This window comes from Rattus rattus, chromosome 2, assembly GCF_011064425.1.
Source record: "Rattus rattus isolate New Zealand chromosome 2, Rrattus_CSIRO_v1, whole genome shotgun sequence".
Taxonomy (NCBI): Eukaryota; Metazoa; Chordata; class Mammalia; order Rodentia; family Muridae; genus Rattus; species Rattus rattus.
This window is the reverse complement of record NC_046155.1, coordinates 13,754,026-13,776,042: the sequence shown is the minus strand read 5'-3', so window position 1 is coordinate 13,776,042 and position 22,017 is coordinate 13,754,026. Positions and strand designations below refer to the sequence as shown.

The 22,017-nt window shown below is 38.4% G+C and overlaps 1 protein-coding gene and 2 pseudogenes across 1 annotated transcript; 1 reads left to right on the top strand and 2 right to left on the bottom strand.

The window, feature by feature from the left end:
• Positions 1 to 5,189: 5,189 nt before the first annotated feature.
• On the bottom strand, positions 5,190 to 13,932 carry LOC116891957 (annotated as a pseudogene).
• Positions 13,933 to 14,143: 211 nt separating this feature from the next.
• LOC116893725 (olfactory receptor 9Q2) lies at positions 14,144 to 15,088 on the top strand. The gene has a single exon (XM_032895438.1). It carries the CDS (start codon positions 14,144 to 14,146, stop codon positions 15,086 to 15,088), a length of 945 nt encoding a protein of 314 aa, XP_032751329.1.
• Positions 15,089 to 16,861: 1,773 nt separating this feature from the next.
• Positions 16,862 to 17,635, bottom strand: LOC116891932 (annotated as a pseudogene).
• Between the last annotated feature and the right edge of the window lie 4,382 nt (positions 17,636 to 22,017).

Here is a 22,017-nt window from a genome sequence, read left to right as displayed (position 1 = left end):
GTCTATGTCTCTGTTTAATTTCTGTTTCCATGATCTGTCCATTGATGTGAGTGAGGTGTTGAAATCCCCTACTATTATTGTGTGAGGTGCAATGTCTGCTTTGAGCTTTAGTAAGGTTTCTTTTATATATGCAGGTGCCCTTGTATTTGGAGCATAGATATTTTGGATTGAGAGTTTATCTTGATGGATTTTTTTCTTTGATGAATATGAAGTGTCTTTCCTTATCTTTTTTGATGAGTTTTGGTTGAAAAATCTATTTTGTTCGATATTAGAATGGCTATTGCAGCTTGCTTCTTTAGACCATTTGCTTGGAAAGTTGTTCTCCAGCCTTTCACTCTGAGGCAGTGTCTGTCTTTTTCTCAGACGTGTGGTTTCCTGTAGGCATCAAAATGTTGCTTCCTCATTGCGTATCCAGTTTGTTAATCTGTGTCTTTTCATTGGGGAATTGAGTACATTGATGTTGAGAGATATTAAGGAATAGTGATTGTTGCTTCCTGTTATATTTGTGTTTGGATGTGATATTATGTTTGTGTGCTTGTCTTCTCTTTGTTTTTTTTTTCAAAACTATTAGTTTCTTGCTGTTCCTAGGGTGTAGCTTCCTCCTTGTATTGGGCTTTACCATTTATTATCCTTTGTAGTACTGGATTTGTAGAAAGATATTGTGTAAATTTGGTTTTGTCATGCAATATCTTGGTTTCTCCATCTATGTTAATTGAGAGTTTTGCTGGATACAGTAACCTGGGCTGGCATTTGTGTTCTCTTAGAGTCTGTATGACATCTGTCCAGGATCTTCTGGCTTTCATAGTCTCTGGTGAGAAGTCTAGTGTTATTCTGTTAGGTCTGCCTTTATATGTTACTTGACCTTTTTCCCTTACTGCTTTTAATATTCTTTGTTTGTTTTGTGCATGTGGTGTTTGACTATTATGTGACAGGAGGAGTTTTTTTTCTGTTCCAATCTGTTTGGAGTTCTGGATGTTGCTTGTATGTTTATGGGCATCTCTTTCTTTAGGTTAGGGTAATTTTCTTCTGTGATTATTTTGAAGATGTTTACTGGTCCTTTGAGTTGGGAGTCTTCAATGTCTTCTATTTCTATTATCCTTAGGTTTGATCTTCTCATTGTGTCCTGGATTTCCTGTATGTTTTGGGCCAGTAGCTTTTCCCATTTTACATTATCTTTAACAGTTGTGTCAATGATTTATATGGAATCTTCTACTCCTGAGATTCTCTCTTCTATCTCTTGTATGCTTTTGGTGATACTTGTATATGCGGCTCTTGTCTCTTCCTTTGGTTTTGTATATCCAGGGTTGTCTCCCTTTGTGCTTTCTTTATTGCTTCTATTTCCATTTTCAATTCCTTTATCTGTTTGATTGTGTTTTCCTGTAATTCTTTCAGGGATTTTTGTGTTTTCTCTCTATAGGTCTCTATTTGTTTATTTGTGTTTTCCTGCATTTCTCTAAGGGATTTCTTTAAGTCTTTCTTGAAGTCCTCCATCATCATGATCAAATGTGATTTTAAATCTTCATCTTGCTTTTCAGGTGTGTTTGGAAATTCAGTCTTTGCTTTGGTGGGAGAATTGGGTTCTGAAGTTGCCATGTAGTCATAGTTTCTATTGCTTGGTTTCCTGTGCTTGCCTCTTGCCATCAGGTTGTCTCTGGTATTACCTTTTTCTGCTATTTCTGACAGTGGCTAGACCGTCCTTTAGTCTTGTGTGTCAGGAGTGCCTTAGACCTGTTTTCCTGTTTTCTTTCAGCCAGTTATGGCAACAGAGTGTTCTACTTTCAGGTGTGTAGTTATTCCTGTCTACTGGTCTTCAGGTGTTCCTGTGGGCATTTGTCCCGAGTCCACTAGGCAGGTCACTTGGAGCAGAAAAGTTGGTCTTACCTCTGGTCTCGGGCCTGGAGTCGCTCCTCAGAGCTGGGTTTCAGCTCTCTGTGAGGGCAGCAACCAGAAGGGCCTGCCCTGCCTTCTCTCGGGTCCCTGTGCACAGGGGGCCCATATGGCACTAGGTGTTTTCCTCTAGAGTCAGGAATGTGGGCAGAGAGTAGTCTCTTCTGGTTTCCCAGGTGTGTCTGCCCCTCTGAAGGTCTAGCTCTCCCTCCCACGGGATTTAGGTGCAGGGAGCTATTTGACCAGGTCCCTTCACATGCAGGAGCAGTCTGTACTGTTGCTTGGACTGCAGAGTTCCTGCAGCTTGAGTGTACCTATCTTCCTTTTCCCAGAGGCCTTATACAGTTTCCTCTTGGACCAGGGATGTGGGCAATGGTGGTCAGTACTGGCAGTCTCTCCTGCCCTGCAGTCTCAGGATTGCCCACCTGTCTGGGCAATGAGCTCTCTCACCCACGGGGTTTGGGAGCAGGAAGCTGTGGGCCAGGATCAACTAGGTTCCAGCCCCAGCTAGAAACTGGAAGTGTCCAGTCTCAGAGGAATTTTGCCTTTGTGTGTCCTTAGTCCACCAGGCAGGTCATTTGGAGCAAAAAAGTTGGTCTTACCTCAGGTCTTGGACCTGAATTTGCTCCTCAGAGCTGGGTTTTAGCTCTCCGTGAGGGCAGCAACCAGATGGCCTGCTCTGCCTTCTCTCAGGACCTTATTAGATGTTTTTTTTTTTTTAATTAGCTCTCTGTCAGATGTAGGATTGGTGAAGATCTAATATTCTGTTTGTTATAGTTTTATCCTGTTGATAGTGTTCTTTGCCTAACAGAAGCTCATGGGGTCATGGGGTCCCATTCTTCAATTGTTGATCTTAGTGAATGAGTTAGGTGTATTCTGTTCAGCAATTTATCTACTGTACCAATGAGTTCAAGGCTATTCCCATTTTCTGTTCTATTAGTTTTAGTGTATCTAATTATACACTGAGGTCTTTGATCCATTAGGACTTGAGTTTTGTGTAGGGTGAATAATATGTATTTATGTGCATTCTTCTACATGCAGGCACCCAGTTAGACAAACACCATTTATTAAAATGCTCTTTGCTCTTTGTATGATTTTTGGATTATCTGTCAAATAAATTATCCATAGGTATGTACATTTATTTCTATGTCTTCACTTTGGTTCTATTGACCAATATTCTGTTTCTACAATACCATTCATTTTTATTACTGTTGCTCCATATTAATCTTGAAGCCAGTGATGGTGATACCTCCAGAAGTTCTTTTATTGTATTCAATTATTTTAGCACTCCTGGGTTGCTTGTTTTGACATGTGAATTTGAGAATTGTTCTTTCAAGGTCTGCAAAGAATTGTTTTAGGATTGTGATGGAAATTGCATTGAATCTGTATATTGCTTTTAATACAATGACCATGTGTTAATCTACTGATCCATGTGCACAAGAGATATTTCCATCTTCTGATATCTTCTTCAATGTCTTTCTTCAGAGACTTGAAGTTCTTGTCATACAAGACTTTCACTTGCTTGGTTATGTTTAGACCAAGGTATTTTATATTATTTTTGGGTATTGTGAAGGGTTTTGTCTCCACAACTTCTTTTCCAGTCTATCATTTGTATGAAGGAGAACCATTGAATATTTTGAGTTAATTTTGCAATTAACCACTTTTCTGAATGTATTTATCTTCTCTAAGAGTTCTGAAATAAATTATTTTGGGTCACTTTAGTATATTTTCTTATAATTTGTAAATAGCAATGTCTTGGCTTATCCTTTTCCAATTTGTATCCCTTAATCATCTTTAGTTTTCCAATTGCTCTAGCTTGAACTTCAAGTATGACATTGTAGAGATAGGGAGAGAGTGGACAGCCTTATCTTATCCCTGCTCTCATTGGCATGACTTTAAAATTCTCTCCATTTAATTTGATTTTGGCTACTGGCTTGCTGTATACTGCCTTCATTGTTCCTTATACGCCTTGTAGCTCTGTCTTCAAGACTTTTAAAATGAAGGGGTGTTGGATTGTTCAAAGAATTTTACATTATCTAATAAAATGATCATGTCAATGTCATATTTTCTTTCATTCTTTTTATACAGTAGAATTCATTGATAGCTTTTTGAATATTGAACCACCCCTGTATCCCTGTGATGAAGCTTACTTGACCATATTGGATTATGTTTTTGACGTGTTCTTGGTTTGGATAGCGAATATTTTATTGAATTTTTTGCATCAATATTCATAATGGAGATTGGCCTGAAAATTTCTTTCTTTGTTGAGTCTTTGGGTGATATAGATATCAGGGTGATTGTGGCCTCATAGAAGGAGTTAAGCAATGTTTTTTTCTGTTTATATTTTGTGAAATAGTTTGAGGAGTATTGGAATTACCTCTCCTTTGAATGTCTGGTAGGATTCTGCACTACAACCATCTGGCCCTGTTTTGTGGGGGAGGGGACTTTTATTGACTGATTTTTATTTCCTTAAGGTTTATAGGAATATTTATTTCACTTGATCTTGATTAAACTTTGGTAAGCAGTATCTGTGTTGAAAACATCCATTTCATTTAGATTTTCCAATTTTGTAGAAAACAGGATTTTGACAAAAAACCTAGTGAATCTTTTCAATTTCCTCCATGTCCATTTTTATTCCTTCTTTTTTCATTCCTGATTTTGTGTGTAGGTACCATGTCCATGCCTACAATTTAGTTTGGCTAAGGGACTGTGTGTCTTCTTGATTATTTTCAAAGAACTAGCTCTTGGTTTTGTAGAATTTTGTATTGTTCTATTTATTTGTAATTGATTCATTTCAGCCTTGTGTTTGATTATGTCATACTCTTGCATATTTTTGCCTCTTTTTTCTAAAGATTTTATGATGACTTTTAAATTGGTAGTTTGTGAACCCTTCAATTTCTTCATGTAGGGACTTAGTGTTATAAACTTTCTTCTTAGCATTGCATTTATTGTGTCCCATAATTTGTGTATTGTATCTCCAATTTCTTTCTTTATTTATTTTTATTTTATTTTGGCTTTTGAGGCTTTTATTTTTGCATGTAAACCACTGGGGGAGTCTTGATGGTGTGGGCACCCTAGAGATTATGCTGTAGTTTTGAGGACTTCAGACACTGGCTGGGAAGTCAGGTGACAGAAATCACATGATTACAAAGCTGGGGGCTCCAGCAGGGCTCCAGGTTGTCAGGGATGTACATCTAAGTAAGCCGTGACATGGAAGGGGCAAGCACTGGACCAGCCCTGAGCTGCCTGGATGACATCAGAGACAGAGGATCTCATAGCTCCAGGGATCTCCAATCCATGCCTTACTTGGCCAGAGGGTTCCTGAAGGACCTGCCAGCAAACTTGGCTTTGCTGCCCAGCTCCTCCTCAATTCTAAGGATCTGATTGTAGTTGGCCAGGCGCTCAGATTTAGAGGCAGCACCAGTCTTGATCTGCCCAGTGCAGAGCCCCACCACCAAGTCAGCAATGAAAGTGTCCTCAGTTTCCAGACAGATGGGACACCATGACACCCCAGCCATTGGACTGGGCCAGCTTACACGCCTGCAGAGACTTGGTCACAGAGCTAACCTGGTTCACTTTGATTAGGAGACAGTTGCAGGACTTCTTATCTGCAGACTTGGCGATCCTCTTAGGGTTGATCACTGTGAGGTCATCCCCCACCACCTGGATGCCTGCAGTAGCTGTGAACTTCTGCCAAGTATCCCAGTCGTCCTGGTCAAAGGGATCTTCAATGGACACCACTGGGTAGTCCTTGATGAAGGACTTGTAAAGGTCAGCCAGCTGGTCGGGTGTGATGTTCCGGCTGGAGTCATCTGGAGACTTGAAGTCCAGGTCATACTTGCCAACCCTATAGAACTCGGAAGCAGCCACATCCTTGTTGATGACAACCTGGTCAGTGGAGCCGGCCTTTGCAATGGGAGACTTGAGCAGCTCCAGTGCTTCTTTGTTCTCCAGGATGTTAGGTGTGAATCCACCCTCATCACCCACATTGGTGGCTTCTTTCCCGTACTTCTCCTTGATGATGTTCTTCAGATTGTGGTAAACCTCTGCTCCAATGCGCATGGCTTCCCAGAAAGAGGATGCCACCACAGGCAGGATCATGAATGCTTTCATGGACAGCTTGTAGCCAGCGTGAGAACCGCCGTTGATCACATTGAAAGCTGGGTCTGGCCGGATGACTTCAGGGTTGCCGGCCAAGTCTGCAAAATGACGGTAAAGGGGCACCCCCTTCTCCACAGCACCAGCCTTGCAGACATCCAGGGACACTCCCAGGATGGTGTTTGCACCAAATTAATACTTATTCTCTATGCCATCCATCTTGAACATCAGCTGGTCAATCTTCTCCTGCTCTACAACATTCAGTTTCTTGCTAACCAGAGTAGGTGCAATAGTATGGATGTGCTTAACAGCCTTTGAGACACCCTTCCCCTTGAAGTGGGTCTTATCATTGTCTTGGAGTTCTAAGGCCTCGTAGATGACAGTGGATACACCGCTGGGCACCGCAGCATGGAAGAGATCTTTTGCAGTGTAGAGATCCACTTCAGTGGTGGGATTCCCACAGGAGTCAAAGATCTCTCTGGCATGGACCTTGAGAATGGATATGGTGAAGTTCTGGCAGTAGGATCGCTGTGGAGAAGGAAAGAGGGTCCTGTAGACATCAAAGGGAGTCTTAAGGACAGATGTGAGCGGAATTCTAGAAAGTATTTTCTTTCTTATCTTTTCCCCTGACCCAGTTATCATTGAGTAACAATTTGTTCAGTTTGCATGAATTTGTAGACTGTCTGTTGTTTCTGTTTGGTTAAAGTCCAGCTTTAATCTGTGGTGGCCTGATACAACACAAGGAGGAATTGTTTCCAATTTTTTATACCTTTGGAGTATAAAGTGCTTTGTGACCAAGTATATGGTCCATTTTGGAGAGGTTCCATGGGTTGCTGAGAAGATTTTGTATTTGGGTGGAAAGTTCTACAGATATCTGTTCAGTCTATTTGATTAATAACCTCTATTATTTTAATAATTTCTATATTTTGTTTCTGTTTCAATGATTTATCAATTGGTGAGAGTCGGCTATTGAAGTCTCCCACTATTAATGTGTGGGATTCAATATGTGATTTAAGTTTTAGTAAAGTTTCTTTTATGAATGTGAATACCCTTGCATTTGAGATATAAACGTTCAAAATTGAGATCCCATCGTGGTGGATATTTTTCTTGGATGAGTATAAAGTGTCCTTCTTCATTTCTTTTGATTACTTTTAGCTGAAAGTTTATTTTGTTAGTTATTAGAATGGTGACTCCTGCTTGTTTCTTGGTCCATTTGTTTGGAAAATCTTTTCCATCTCTTTATTCTGACAGTATCTATTTTTTGTTGCTGTGGTGTTTCTTGTATGCAGCAAAATGAAGGACCCTGTTTACACATCCACTCTATGTCTATTTTTTTAATTGAGGAATTAAAATCGTTGACATTGACAGACATTAATGAGAGATGATTGTTATTTCCTGTTATCTTGATGTTGGTAGTGACATGGTCTGTATGTGTTTCTTTTCTTTTTCTGGTATGGAATCATCTATTTGTGTGTATGTGTGTGTGTGTGTGTGTGTGTGTGTGTGTGTGTGTTTTCTTGGGTATTCTTATCAACCTTGTGGATTATTTCTTCTAGTATCATCTGTAGTGCTGGATAAGTGGAAAGATATTGTTGAAAATTATTTTTGTAATGGAATATCTTGTTTTCTCCATCTATGGTGAATAAAAGTTTTGCTGAGTATGGTAGTCTGGGCTGGCATTTTTGAAATCTTGTGTAATTCTACTATCTCTACCTTTATATGTTACTTGGTCTTTATCCCTTGTGGCTTTTGATATTCTTTCTTTGTTCTGTATATTTAGTATTTTGATTATTATGTGGCAGGAAGTTTTCCTTTTCTGGCCCATGCTATTTGGAGTTTTGTAAGCTTCTTGTATGTTTATAGGCATCACTTTCTTCAAGTTAGGGAAATTTCATCGATATTTTGTTGAGGAAATTTTCTGGTCCTTTGAGTTGTGAACCTTCTTTTTGTCATGTTCCTACTATCCTTTCATTTGGTCTTTCAATAATATCCCAATTTCCTTGATGTTTTGTGTTAAAATCTTTTCATCTTTAGCATTTTCTTTTAGAGATGTATCAATATCTTCTATGCCTGAGATTCTCTCTTTTATCCCTGTGTTCCATTGGTGATACTTATTTTTGTAGCTCCAGCTCTGTTTTCTAAGTTTTCCATTTCCAGGTTGGCCTCCATTTGTGTTTTCTTTATTGCTTCCATTTATATTTTCAGGTTCATTTTTTTCACCTTTTTGATTCTATTTTCTTGTATTTCTTTATATTTATTCATTTCCTCTTTAAGAGACTCTACCTGTTTGATTGTGCTTTCCTAATTTCTTTAAGTGATTTACTGATTTCTTTCTTGAAGTCTAGATCATCTTCATAATATTAGTTTTAAGGTCATTTTCTTGTTATTTATCTATGTAAGCATACTGAGGAACTGCTCTAGTAGGGTAGATGGTTTCTGATGGTGTCATATTGCCCTGGCTTTTGTTGATTGTCTTCTTACGATGTCCTTTAGCATTTGGTTGTCCCTGGTGTCACAAGCATGGTATTCTCTGATGGTTTTAGGTTTCTGGGGCTGCAGGTAGAACTGGTAGTTCTTGTGCCAGCAGGCTTCTGGGTTTATGGATAGACTTAGTTGTCTCTGCTAGGCGTAGGATGGAATGGAGGATGCAGATAGAACAGGAGGTCCCCCCATGGTTTCAGAGCTCTGTTTGACATTGCTATACTGTGCTCCCATATGGTTTGATCTGACACCAAGAAGTTCTTGCTGACAGAAGCCTGATATGGATGTCTCCTGAGAGGCTCTTCCAGAGCCTTACCAATACATATGAGGATAGTTGCAGCTAACCATTGGACTGAGCATGTGAGCCCTATTGAGATATTAAAGAAATGACTAAAGGATCTGAATGGGTTTGCAACACCATAGGAAGAACAACAATATCAACCAACCAGATACTCCAGAGTTCCCAGTGACTAAACCACCCACCAAAGAGTACACCCAGAGGGACCCATGGCTTCAGCTGCATATGTAGCAGAGGATGTCATTGTCTGTCATCAGTAGGAGGAGAAGCCCTTGGTCCTGTGAAAACTTGATTCCCCAGTGTAGGGGAATGCCAGAGTGGGGAGGTGGGAGTGGATGGGTGGGAAGGGGAACATACTCAGAGAAGCAGGGGGATGGGGAATGGGAGAGGGGGAAACCAGAACAGGGGATAACATTTGAAATATAAATACATAAAATATTCAATAAAAAAGAATGATGGAAAATATTGTAATGATGAACCTGTTTGATCCTGTTTGGAAGATTGACAATAAAAGGATACTCCATGGCAGCTCTGCATAAACTACATGGTCCTTAAGAATCCCAAAGAGTTTGCCAGGGCCAACCAGATAAGATCACCAAGCCCTAAACTTCTACTGGCTGGGTCCCTGAAAAGCCCAGCAGCCATGAGGTCTGTTCTGTTACCTCTATACTCCATCTTCTGCTCCACACCTATAACCAAAATTCCAGACACCTGAAACAATTAGTACCCACCAGATGAGAACTCTTCTTAAATTCCCTGCCTGTAGGCACCTCTGGGCAAAGCAAGAAGTAGCAAGCTCTGCAATATCCCATCTCCATTCCACTCCATCATTCACAGACCTCTGCCTGTATCCCTTGATGCCTGCTGCAGTTTCTGGATGGCTTATTCTCCAGTCTCTGGTCCACTCTTTCTCCCTATATTTCTTTTAGACAGGAACAATCTTGGGTTAAAATTTTGAGAAAGGTGGGTGGCCCCTTCCTCCAACTGGGGGCCTTGTTTAACATCTGGATATGGTCTCTATGGGTTCTCCCTTCCCTTTTCTGGGAGCCTCTGTCTTCAGATTAAAAAGTGTATTTATAAAACAGAGAGGAGAGGTGAGGGTGATATGTTCTGTGAAATTCATTAATTTATAAAACTGAATTATTTTTATTTGTTAAAAGCAAAAAACTAAGCAAGTGAGGAGTCAAAAGAAGTATTATGGAGCTCAAAAGTTAGGGGGCAGTGAACTAACTAATTTCTATCTAAAAAATATAGGAAAGTCCTAACATAAAACATCCTAACCTCTGTTCTTTATGAAAAAGGATGGCATCTCTGGAACTTGAAACTTTTAGTTTCTGGCACTATGCACAGACAGTCAAATATGGGTAGACAGCCAATAAAACCTTTTGAGGCTTTGTCTTCAGATATATTTTTGGAGGTTACTTGCATAAGAATAACTTGAGATAATTGCAAGAATATATATATATATATATATATATATATATATCATAGGAATCACACTCACATACAAACACACACACACACACACACACACACACACACACACACAGTTAGAATCTATGGAATTTGCAAAGTTAGTACTCACCCCTTCAGATAGTTCCCAAAGAAATGCATGGTATGTACTCACTAATGAGTTGGTATTAGCCAAAATGTATAGAGTACCCATAATTTACCTCACAGATCCAAAGAGGGTAAAAGAGAAGAAAGGCTCAATTGAGGATGCTTAAATTCCACTTAGAATTGGGAACAAAATAATCATGGGAGATAGAGGGAGGGAGTGACCTTGGTGGGAGAGCAGAGGTAATGTGGAAGGTGGGTAGGATCAGGCACAGACAGGGACAGGAGTAAGTACCAGAGTGCCAGGAGAATGAATGGAAATAGGGAAATGCCAAGGTTCAGGGCTGAGGCCTGGGATTCTCTAAGAGGGACCAGAGAGCTGGGATGAGGGAGGTCCATAGGAGTTAATGCATGTTACCTTATCAGAAGATATGGCTATGGAACCGGAAGAGACCACCTCCAGTAGCCAGAGACAGGATTCCCAATTGAGGGATGAGGACAATAATCCATCTACAAAACTTTTGATCTAAAATTTCTCCTATCATAAAGAAATGTGGGGACAAAGATTGAGAAAAGAGTGAAGGAATGGCCAACCAGTGACTCACCCAGTTTGAGACCAATCCCATTGGAGGCACTAATCTCTCACAGTATTAATGATGCTATGTTGTGCTTGCAGATAGGAGTCTAACATAGCAGACCTCTGAGAGGCTCTATACAATTACTGACTAAGACAGAAGGAGATACCCACAGACAAACATTGAACGAAGGTCGAGAACCTTTGTGGAAGAATTAAGGTAAACACTGAAGGCCCTAAAGGCGATGATAAATCCATAGGGAGATCAACATGTCTTCTAACTTTAACAGGGATCAACTAACCTGGACCCTGGGAACTCCCAGAGACTAAGCCACCAACCAAATCACATACACACATTGATCTGAGGCCCTAGACACACATGTAGTAGAGGGCTGCCATGTCTAGTCTCAATGGGACAGGATAAGTCTAATCCAGAAGAGACTTGATACACCAGGGTATGGGGGGGGGTACCTGTGGAGGCATCTTCTCAGAGGCAAAGGGGAGGGGAGCAAGAAGTCTGTGAGAGGGGAGCAGAAAGGGGGCAGCATTTTGTATGTATGTATGTAGATAGATAGATAGATAGATAGATAGATAGATAGATAGATAGATAGATAGATAGATTGATTGATAGATAGACAAATAAATAGCAGTGTTTCTCATTTTATAGAACCAGAGATGTGCTGAAGTTACCCTTAGGATTTTCTTTTTTTATGGTAGAAAGTTAATTCACTGCCTTCTGACCTCTGAGCTGTAAAATATTTCTTGGGACTTCTAATGTGCTCCATTCTCTTTGGTACAAAGTAGTTAGAAGACAAGTCTATTAACTAGCTCCGGTACACTCCACTGAGAGATAGCATGACATATTGTAGGGATTTGAGAGTTTGAAATTAGAGAGCAAATTTTGAAAATGCTAGAGACCTCATTAGGAAGACTCCAAATCATCTTCCCTGGAGAGTCACCCCAGGAGCTAATTAGACTGTAGCTCTTTGATAGTGATCATAAGATGCATATTATGCATCTTATATTCAGAATGGTTCAAATCAGAAACTTAGGGACACATGCTATGACAAGGCCTAAGACTTGCTATCGAGGCTGGTGTCTGAGGCAATTGCAGGAACCTAGGGTCAATGATAGATTATTTGAACATGCTGAGAGGAAAGAGTGATGTTCCTTGCAGTAAGATTAAGACATAAAAGAACTGACTGCATCCCATCTCAACCACAGTGCAATTAATATTAGAAAATGCTGCACCTTAGAAAAGGGAAACAAAGGCAAGGGAACTAAAGTTGAAAAGAAAGCATGTCTTGCTCAAGGCTCTGCTTTTGAACTGGATATCGAAATTACCTGTAGGCCACAGGTTGAAACACCACAACAAGAAGAAAGGTACTAGCAGAATCAGGTAAAAGCAGTTCACAATTTGTACATCTAATTTATTCTTTGTTTTACATGGTGGGGGATCAACTCAGCTCAACACTGGCCTGGCTTTAGTAGAATTTGTCGTTTTAATCACCAAAGTTATTCCTTATAGCACTGTTGTAGATCTTTTTCAAGGACTCCCTAATGCATTCATTCAGACTTCCCCATTAGTATTCATTAATATTTATAAATACTATGTTGCACACGATTTTGTTTTATTTTCCTTTCAAATATGTACACTCATTATTAAACTACCTTTACTAGAGGCTTTGAGAATTATCAATCAATCCTCATGGGGTTCTGTTAAAAACCTGGAAAAGTTTATGTTTACTATCTTGGTTACAAAGTTAATGCCAATGTGTGTATGCATGCATTTATCTATACAGAATCTTTATTTTCAGCCATCTTGAATTAGTACAGCAACTCTATTTTACAAATTCATACAGGTGAACTAAAAACAGAAATATTTCTACCAGCACAGATCATTGATGATTAATAATAGATTTTTTTCCTTTGGATCATACTGTTTTATTTGTAGAATATAAAATGCTCATTTGGATAAGCATGGTGAAAGAAATTCTTTAGTTACTCAATGTAATTTTATTAATGGGCATACCACAAGCAAGAAGAATTTCAAGGAATAAAAGATACCACATACCCTTAAGAAGATATAATGTGGTGCATATTCTAATACTGTTGATGAACAAATATAAACATACTAAATTAATGGGATAAGCTCTCATTATGTTATTTATACAAAAGTGTTGGGCACACAAGTTCTGAGAGCTTAGATACAAAGTTATATGTAAGTATATATTTGGGAGTATTTGGAAGTTAGGTATTAAATCATGTCTTTGGTAATTCACCTACATGAAAAGAAATGAATCGAGAAGATTTCTCAATATCCTGTTGACAGCAAAACTTTTCTAAGGCTTTATGGTGGTGTGTGCTACAAAAATGTTGTTTTACAAACACTTGAAACTCATGGGTTGGCAGGGTCTAGTAATCACAAAGACTCTCTTTTTCTTCATGATAATATATTTACAATAACTACCCTTCACTCACTCTAAACCCTCACATATAATGCTTATTTATGTCTTTGCAATTCACAGCCTTTTGTGTCTAATACTAAAGGCAAACATACAAAATTTCAAGTACATAAGTTTTATTTTTATTTTCGCTGTAGTGTTTTTCTTTGGAAGAAAAATAGGTATACATTATTTTTCTAGAAGAACATATACTTAGGGATCACATTTCTGAGTATTTAACATTTTACTTTCACTTGAAAAATGAATTCAATTAGCAATGGCATTTTATTATGAAAAAATGTTGTATATACACCAGTCGTTGAGAGTTAAAATGAGCTAAGTGGAAACTAAGAAAAAAATGCTCATCCACAAATTTAAACAAGGAACTCTCAGCCTATATGGAGATTTTAGCTTTCCAATGTCCTATATCTGTTTTAATTAGCATATCATTTCATAAATACATGGGTAGATTAGCCTCTTCTGACAAGAGAAATTAAGGTTCAGATTAAGTGTTCCTTATAACATCATGTAGCTAATTGAAGAGCAGTTGTACCAGATCTGGGTTGTCAGTTCAAGGACCACTTACTCTCCATGCCTACTGTAATAGAAATATGCATCACATTTTACCTTAGAGTGAGATCTACATTTCTCTAAGTTTTCCTTAGTCTTCAAACTTTATTGTAGTAAAAGACTACATATCAAAGGCTTAATTTACACTCTATTACTCAAAATGACTTATTCTTCTATTGTGAGGTTCTCTTCTTTCCATCTTGTCTTAGCTCTCACAGGTAAACTCCTAGATGGATGGCTGGGAAGAATTATACCTTCGTGACTGAGTTCTTTCTGACTGCATTCACTGAAAATCCTGACTGGGGGTTCCCTCTCTTTCTTTTATTTTTGAGTTTCTACCTCTTCACACTGCTGGGGAATACAGGAATGATCATTCTGATCCAGAAGAACCGCAGACTTCAAACACCAATGTATTTCTTCCTCAGCCACCTTTCCTTTGTGGACATCTGCTACTCCTCTGTCATCATCCCTCAGATGCTTGCTGTGCTGTGGGAACATGGCACAACCATTTCTCAAGTTCGCTGTGCAGTTCAGTTCTTCCTCTTTACCTTCTTTGCTTCCATTGACTGCTACCTCTTGGCAATCATGGCCTATGACCGCTATGTGGCTGTGTGCCAACCACTGCTTTATGTCACTATCATGACGGAGAAAGCCCGTGTAGGATTGGTAACTGGGGCATATGTGGCTGGTTTTTCCAGTGGCTTTATTCGTACTGTCACAGCCTTCACTCTCTCTTTCTGTGGAAGCAATGAGATCAATTTCATATTCTGTGACCTCCCGCCACTGTTAAAACTCGTATGTGGGAACAGTTATGTCCAGGAGGTGGTGATAATTGTCTTTGCCATTTTTGTCATGCCTGCTTGTATTGTGGTTATCTCTGTATCCTATCTGTTTATCATTGTGGCTATCATGCAGATCCGCTCAGCTGGAGGCCGAGCTAAAACTTTCTCTACCTGCACCTCCCACCTCACTGCTGTCGCTCTCTTCTTTGGTACCCTTATCTTCATGTATTTGAGAGATAATACAGACCAATTCTCAGAGAGGGACCGAGTTGTGTCTGTGTTCTATACAGTGGTGACCCCATTATTGAATCCACTCATCTATAGCCTGAGGAATAAAGAGGTAAAGGAGGCCATTAATAAATCTCTGAGAAGATCAAAGATTTCCAGGGGAACCTAGATACTCTTTTATCAAGCAATATCTTTCTTTTGTTTCTACAATTGTTTTATTTTTTTGGAAGGCTTTCCTAGACTCAAAGTTGGATTCAAATATCCAATTTTTACTTTCTGAGTTCTAATTCAATGTACTTCTTCATCATCTTTTGAAAGATAAGAATAGTTTATGTATCTGATATTGACACATATTTAGAACTGGACAGTAGATGACATGAGAAAAGAATATTTTCTTATCACTGTACTGAACAAATAAATCATTTGCAAATAAAAACTATTCAATGCTAATTTATTATATGAATGAATTATTCCTAAGTTTCAATGTTGACCTTTGTTTTCCAAATTCATCTGCATTTAGTTTCCTAACATGAGTAGATTAATTCATTTGATAGAGGAATATTTTGGTAGTTCAACTATGTGAGTGGGCCCACACTATAGCTATCACTTTCACTAGTATTTACTAAACTCAATTTTCTTCTTGGCACAAGTACATGATGGCTAGGCAAAAATATTTGGAAAACAAGCACAAAACTATCTGGAAATAGAGGTGCTCTGTCTCTGAGGTTTATTATTAAGAATTTAAAAATTCTCTGCTTCTGGATTCTGAATGATCACGGGGAAATTAAAGGAATAGTAGTAATTTAATTAATTTATAAACATTATAAATTTACAGGAATTACAAAGGAATTTTTGGAATTATAGGAATTTTTGTTTTAAAATTTTAGCTGTTTTTGTGGTTTGTGAGGTGTGCTGTTCTATATGTAATATATGCATAATATATATATATATATATATTCTCTGTCTACACACACACACACACACCACATGACACTTAAGTAATTTATCCACGTCAGGGTAGGGTCCCCTGTGAATCAGATGTTGAGCTCTTAATTACTCTTTCTTCTAGCTATGGTCTATTGCCTCATCTCAATCACACAGCCTGGTATTTATTATGAATTTACTTACATTTTTCCCCTTTTGTCTGGAGAGGAATGCACTATTTTTTATTTTTAAAACTTGTATTATCAAAGATGATTTAAAAAGTCAATAAAATCAATGAAAAACAGAAATTGTGTAAGTATCACAAGTGAGATAGTTTTATTTCAGTTAAAAATTCTAGGGGAGGGACCAGATGAAAGGAAGGTGAACTTGATCTAAAATTTCAAAATAATAAACAGAACAAAAGATATTAAACTTAGAATGTATTTTTGAGACAAGCACAAACTTATAATGTGCCCACAGTAAAACCAAGGTATGAAATTTCTAGACACTGCTTTAGATGAAAGAGTTTATGAACTCAGTTAAATATTTATTGAACAAATGCAGAGTAAATGAATCAGACTGTTTTAACCTGAAGATACAATAACCAACTCAGAGGCTCAAAGACTTTCATATAAGAACAACAATAGACGCATTTGGCATTTGGGCATAGGAACAAATGCGCAACAAAAGAACCACATGGCCATCCCTCAGCTCAGGAACTTCTGTAAGCTCACACTCCACTCCATGCCTTTCCCTTCTTCTGAAAGGAGACATCAGAACTTAAAATTGAGTTTCACACAAAGACATATGCTGCTTTCTCACTGTACACTGTCCTCCTCATACAGTGGAGGCTTGCACATACTGTAAAACAATGTGGCATTGATAAGGTTTCCACCAGGAAATATTCTACCACCCCTCATCTTTTGTTGATTCTACATCACTGATTCCTTGTTCTGGAGTGGGAAGAAAGATTACATTCTACAGAAAGCAAGTGACATTGTGGGTTGGACAGTTTTCCTTAAATCCCAAGCACATCCTTCAATAGGAGTATGGAGTATGCCATAACACACTCTTTGCTACTTGTGTTAGGAGTCCAGTCATTGACGGAATTTAGCTGATAATACTGATGGCTCCAGTCAGTGATTAATGGAATGAAAACTTCTCCAAGAATATTGAATACAATCCCTGAAGAGAAAACTATAAAATGCACATCATCATTGGCGATTGGCAGAACTGCAGCAGACTCTGATAAGAGAATGAATCTGTTCAAAGAAACATTTGGGTTACTAAGGCTGATTCCTGGAGAAAAAAACTTTCTTGTGGTGGAGTCAGCCTGCCATCATTGTTTCAACACACTTTAATCCTGACAAAGTCACATTAAGTGTGGCAAAGTCTGTGATATCATCTATGATTATGGAGTTATAACCCTGGGAGACCAGGCCAAGGGCCTGTCTCTTTGGTGAATCTCTAAGAACTTCCATAATTGGCTGTACAGACTAACCACTGGTGGGAGTTGATGGTGAAATAGATCCTGGGGATATCTCTTTGCAAAATATGCTTTCCTACTGACCAAATTTATCCAAGTTCATAATTTACTGGCTTTACTGCAGGTGGTACATTCTTCCAAAGATATCTTGCATTATTCATATCATTTTTGAGTAAATAGAAAGTTAGAACCTGATCATACACTGGCAGTCTCAAGCCAGTAAATTCCTCCTGGAGTCTCAAGCTTGTGGTTGTCTCATTGATCCAGCAGCTTTCTGAAACTATCTGCTATCACTAACACGACCATCTTCCCCACTGTTCTCACCATCACTGCCAGACAGACCCAGCACTTACTTTTTATAGCCCACAAAAGCTCATATTTCAGCATGTATAGCTCTCTCTTTCTCTCTCTCTCTCTCTCTCTCTCTCTGTCTCTGTGTATGAAAAAGAGAGAAAGTTATATGTGTGAATAAAATAAACAGCAACTTCCAATTGTTAAGAACTTTATCATTGCTAAGGACATATATCATGTAGATTAGGAAAGCGTTTGGTGGGTATCCTTCAGAAAAAATGAGGGGGAAATTACACTTCTAATAGATAACAGAGTACATGCATCCATTGTTTTCTGTTTTTATACAGATAACACTGTGGATTGAGGTAAAGTGACCTCACATACCCTGAGTGCATCATCTTCTATAGTAGGTGTACATGCCTGAGCCAGGCATGGTTGTACATATGTACATATGCAATAATGAATGCATGTGTCTCATTTAGCCATGAAATATTTTGGAACTGATAAAGAGTGGGAAAGCTCTTAGTAAGTTCAGCCTTGTTAGTAGGTTATTATGATTATCCATGTTCTTAATCATAATCAGTAGTATGGATAAAGAGATCAGTGTGTTTCTTTATTTGGGAATTATCTAAGACAGATGCATTCTGGCCCAGATGCATTTTGGTTGTTGATGCTTCCAACAGAAGTGGAACATTCACCAATAATTATTTAACAATTCTTGAGAGAACGCATCATTATCACATAGAGGGTACTATCTCAAAAGCTTTACATGAATCATTCATTTTACTCCCCTGAGAAATCATAATTAAAATCAATTGTATTTATTCCCCTTAGCAAAGGAAAAGAAGACTCTCAAAGCAAAGAAGAAAATAAGGCCCAGAAAGGTGATGTGATTTGTAAAAGTTGAGTAGCAAGAAAGTGGCAGAGGAAACAGGCTGTGATCTCAGCTCTTCAGAGATTTTGAACCTCCATTTATTTTGAACCTACATGCACTACACAATTTTTTCCTCCAATGTTTCACAGTTTTTTAGTTTTCTTTAGTGGCAATTATATTCCAATTGCACTCTCAATCTCAATGCTTCATAGAAGTTTGTTAAGGTACCTTCAGGTGCCTCATAAATGTGCCAAAATGTAACGTTACAGAATTTATCTAGTCCCTCTTATATATCCATATACAAGATCTAAGGGATCTTCTTTGATAAAGCAAGACTGCCTTTGATGAGCTACTGACTTCCAAATTTCTTCCCAACTACTCTTGATCAAAGTTGTCTCCATAAACAGCTAATAAACATTGTGCTAATAGGTACTCACCAACCTAGTCTAGTATTTAGATTTAGTTTTAAATCCAGTGGTTTTTTTCTCTAATATTTTAAATAACCACTTAAAGCATTTAGCATTTTCCACCAAATGTTAATGATTGTTATTTCTCATTAATTAACAAAATTTAAAATGTTGAATTATGTATGTTTCAGGAATTATTTTTGTTCTACCATAGTTGTGTTTATTAAAGGATATGTGTGAAATCCTTTCTGAATTGCTCTGATTTAATAACTGCTTAACTGAAGTTTATTTCACAGGCCATAATATGCAAAAAATTTAAACAGCTTAATTCAAAAATTGACACATAGATATACTTAGGAAACTATTATGATAATTTGGTTGAATATATAATTCATTGTATGTCTGTCTGTATGTGTGTATGTATGTGTGTTTGAGTGTTTGAGTGAGAGAATAAAATACGATATATATGTAAATGTAATTTCTCTCCTCAAAGTGTCTTTATACTCTTTATATTTTCTCTCATATGCTCTTTATTTTTTTCCATCTTTATTAACTTGGGTATTTCTTATTTACATTAGATTGTTAATCCCGTTCCCGGTTTCCTGGCCAACATCTCTCTAAACCCTCTCCCTCTTCTTCTATATGAGTGTTCCCCTCCTCATCCTTCCCGAATTACTGCCCTCCCCACAACAATCACATTCACTGGGGGTTCAGTCTTGGCAGGAGCAAGGGCTTCCCCTTTCACTGGTGCTCTTACTAGGCTATTCATTGCTACTTATGAAGTTGGAGCCCAGGGTCAGTCCATTTATAATCTTGGGTAGGGCCTTAGTCCCTGGAAGCTCTGGTTGGTTGGTATTGTTGTTCATATGGGGTCTCGAGCCCCTTCAAGTTCTTTTTCTGATTCCTTCAACGGGGGTCCCGTTCTCAGTTCAGTGGTTTGTTGCTGGCATTCGCCTATGTATTTGCTGTATTCTGACTGTCTCTCAGGAGAGATCTACATCCTGTTCCTGACAGCCTGCACTTCTTTGCTTCATTCATCTTATCTAGTTTGGTGGCTGTATATGTATGGGCCACATGTGGGGCAGGCTCTGAATGGGTGTTCCTTCTGCCTCTGTTCTAAATTTTGCTCCCTGTTCTCTCCCAAGGGTATTCTTGTTCCCCTTTTAAAGGAGGAGTGAAGCATTCACATTTTGATCATCTGTCTTGAGTTTCATGTATTCTGTGCATGTAGGGTAATTCAAGCATTTGGGCTAACATCCACTTATTAATGAGTGCATGCCATGTGTGTTTTTCTGTGATTAGGTTACCTCACTCAGGATGATATTTTCCACTTCCATCCATTTGCCTATGAATTTCATAAAGTGATTGTTTTTGATAGTTGAGTAGTATTCCATTGTGTAGATTACCACATTTTTTGTATCCATTCCTCTGTTGAAGGGCATCTGGGTTCTTTCCAGCTTTTGGCTATTATAAATAAGGCTGCTATCAACATAGTGTCGCATGTGTCTTTGTTATATGTTGGGGCATCTTTTGTGTATATGCCCAAGAGAGGTATAGCTATGTCCTCAGGTAGTGCAATATCAAGACCGATTTCCAGAATGGTTGTACAAGTCTGCAATCCCAACAACAATGGAGGAGTGTTCCTATTTCTCCACATCCTCGCCAGCATCTGTTGTCCCCTGAGTTTTTGATCTTAGCCATTCTGACTGGTGTGAGGTGGAATCTCAAGGTTGTTTTGATTTGTATTTACCTTATGACTAAAGATGTTGAACATTTCTTTAGATGTTTCTCAGCTACTTGGCATTCCTCAGCTGTGAATTCTTTGTTTAGCTCTGAACCCCATTTTTTAATAGGGATATTTGTCTCCCTGCAGTCTAACTTCTTGAGCTCTTTGTATATTTTGGATATAAGCCCTCTATCAGTTGTAGGATTGGTAAAGATCTTTTCCCAATCTGTTGGTTGCTGTTTTGTCCTAACAACAGTGTCCTTTGCCTTACAGAACCTTTGCAGTTTTATGAGATCCCATTTGTTGATTCTTGATCTTAGAGCATAAGCCATTGGTGTTTTGTTTAGGAAATTTTCTCCAGTGACAATGTGTTCGAGATTCTTCCCCATTTTTCCTCTATTAGTTTGAGTGTATCTGGTTTGATGTGGAGATCCTTGATCCACTTGGACTTAAGCTTTGTACAGGGTGATAAGAATGGATCGATCTTCCTTCTTCTACATGCTGACCTCCAGTTGAACAAGCACCATTTGCTGAAAATGCTATCTTTTTCCATTGGATGGTTTTGGCTCCTTTGTCAAAAATCAAGTGACCATAGGTATGTGGGTTCATTTCTGGATCTTCAGTTCTATTCCACTGGTCTATCTGTGTGTATTTGTACCAATACCATGTAGTTTTATCACTATTGCTCTGTAATACTGTCTGAGTTCAGGGATACTGATTCCCCTGGATGTCCTTTTATTGTTGAGGATAGTATTAGCTATCCAGGGTTTTTGTTATTCCAGATGAATTTGCCAATTTTTCTGTCTAACTCTCTGAAGAACTGGATTGGTATTTTGATGTGGATTGCACTGAATCTGTAAATAGCTTTTGGTAAAATGGTCATTTTTACTACAAAATCCTGCCAATCCATGAACATGGGAGATCTTTCGGTCTTCTGAGATCTTCAATTTCTTTCTTCAGTGGCTTGAAGTTCTTATTATATAGATCTTTCACTTGCTTGGTTAAAGTTACAATGAGGTATTTTATATTATTTGAGGCTATTTTGAGGGGTGTCATATTCCTAATTTCTTTCTGGGCTTGTTTCTCTCTTGTGTAGAGGAAGGCTACTGATATATTTGAGTTAATAACATACCCAGCCACTTTGCTGAAGGTGTTTATCAGCTTTAGTAGTTCTCTGGTGGAACTTTGGGATCACTTAAACACAATATCATATCATCTGGAAATAGTGATATTTTGACTTCTTCCTTTCCAATCCTGTATCCCTTTCATCTCCTTTTGTTGTCTGATTGCTCTGGCTAGAACTTCAAGAACTGTATTGCATAAGTGGAGAGAGATTGGGCAGCCTTGTCTGGTCCCTGATTTTAATGGGATTGCTTCAATTTTCTCCCCA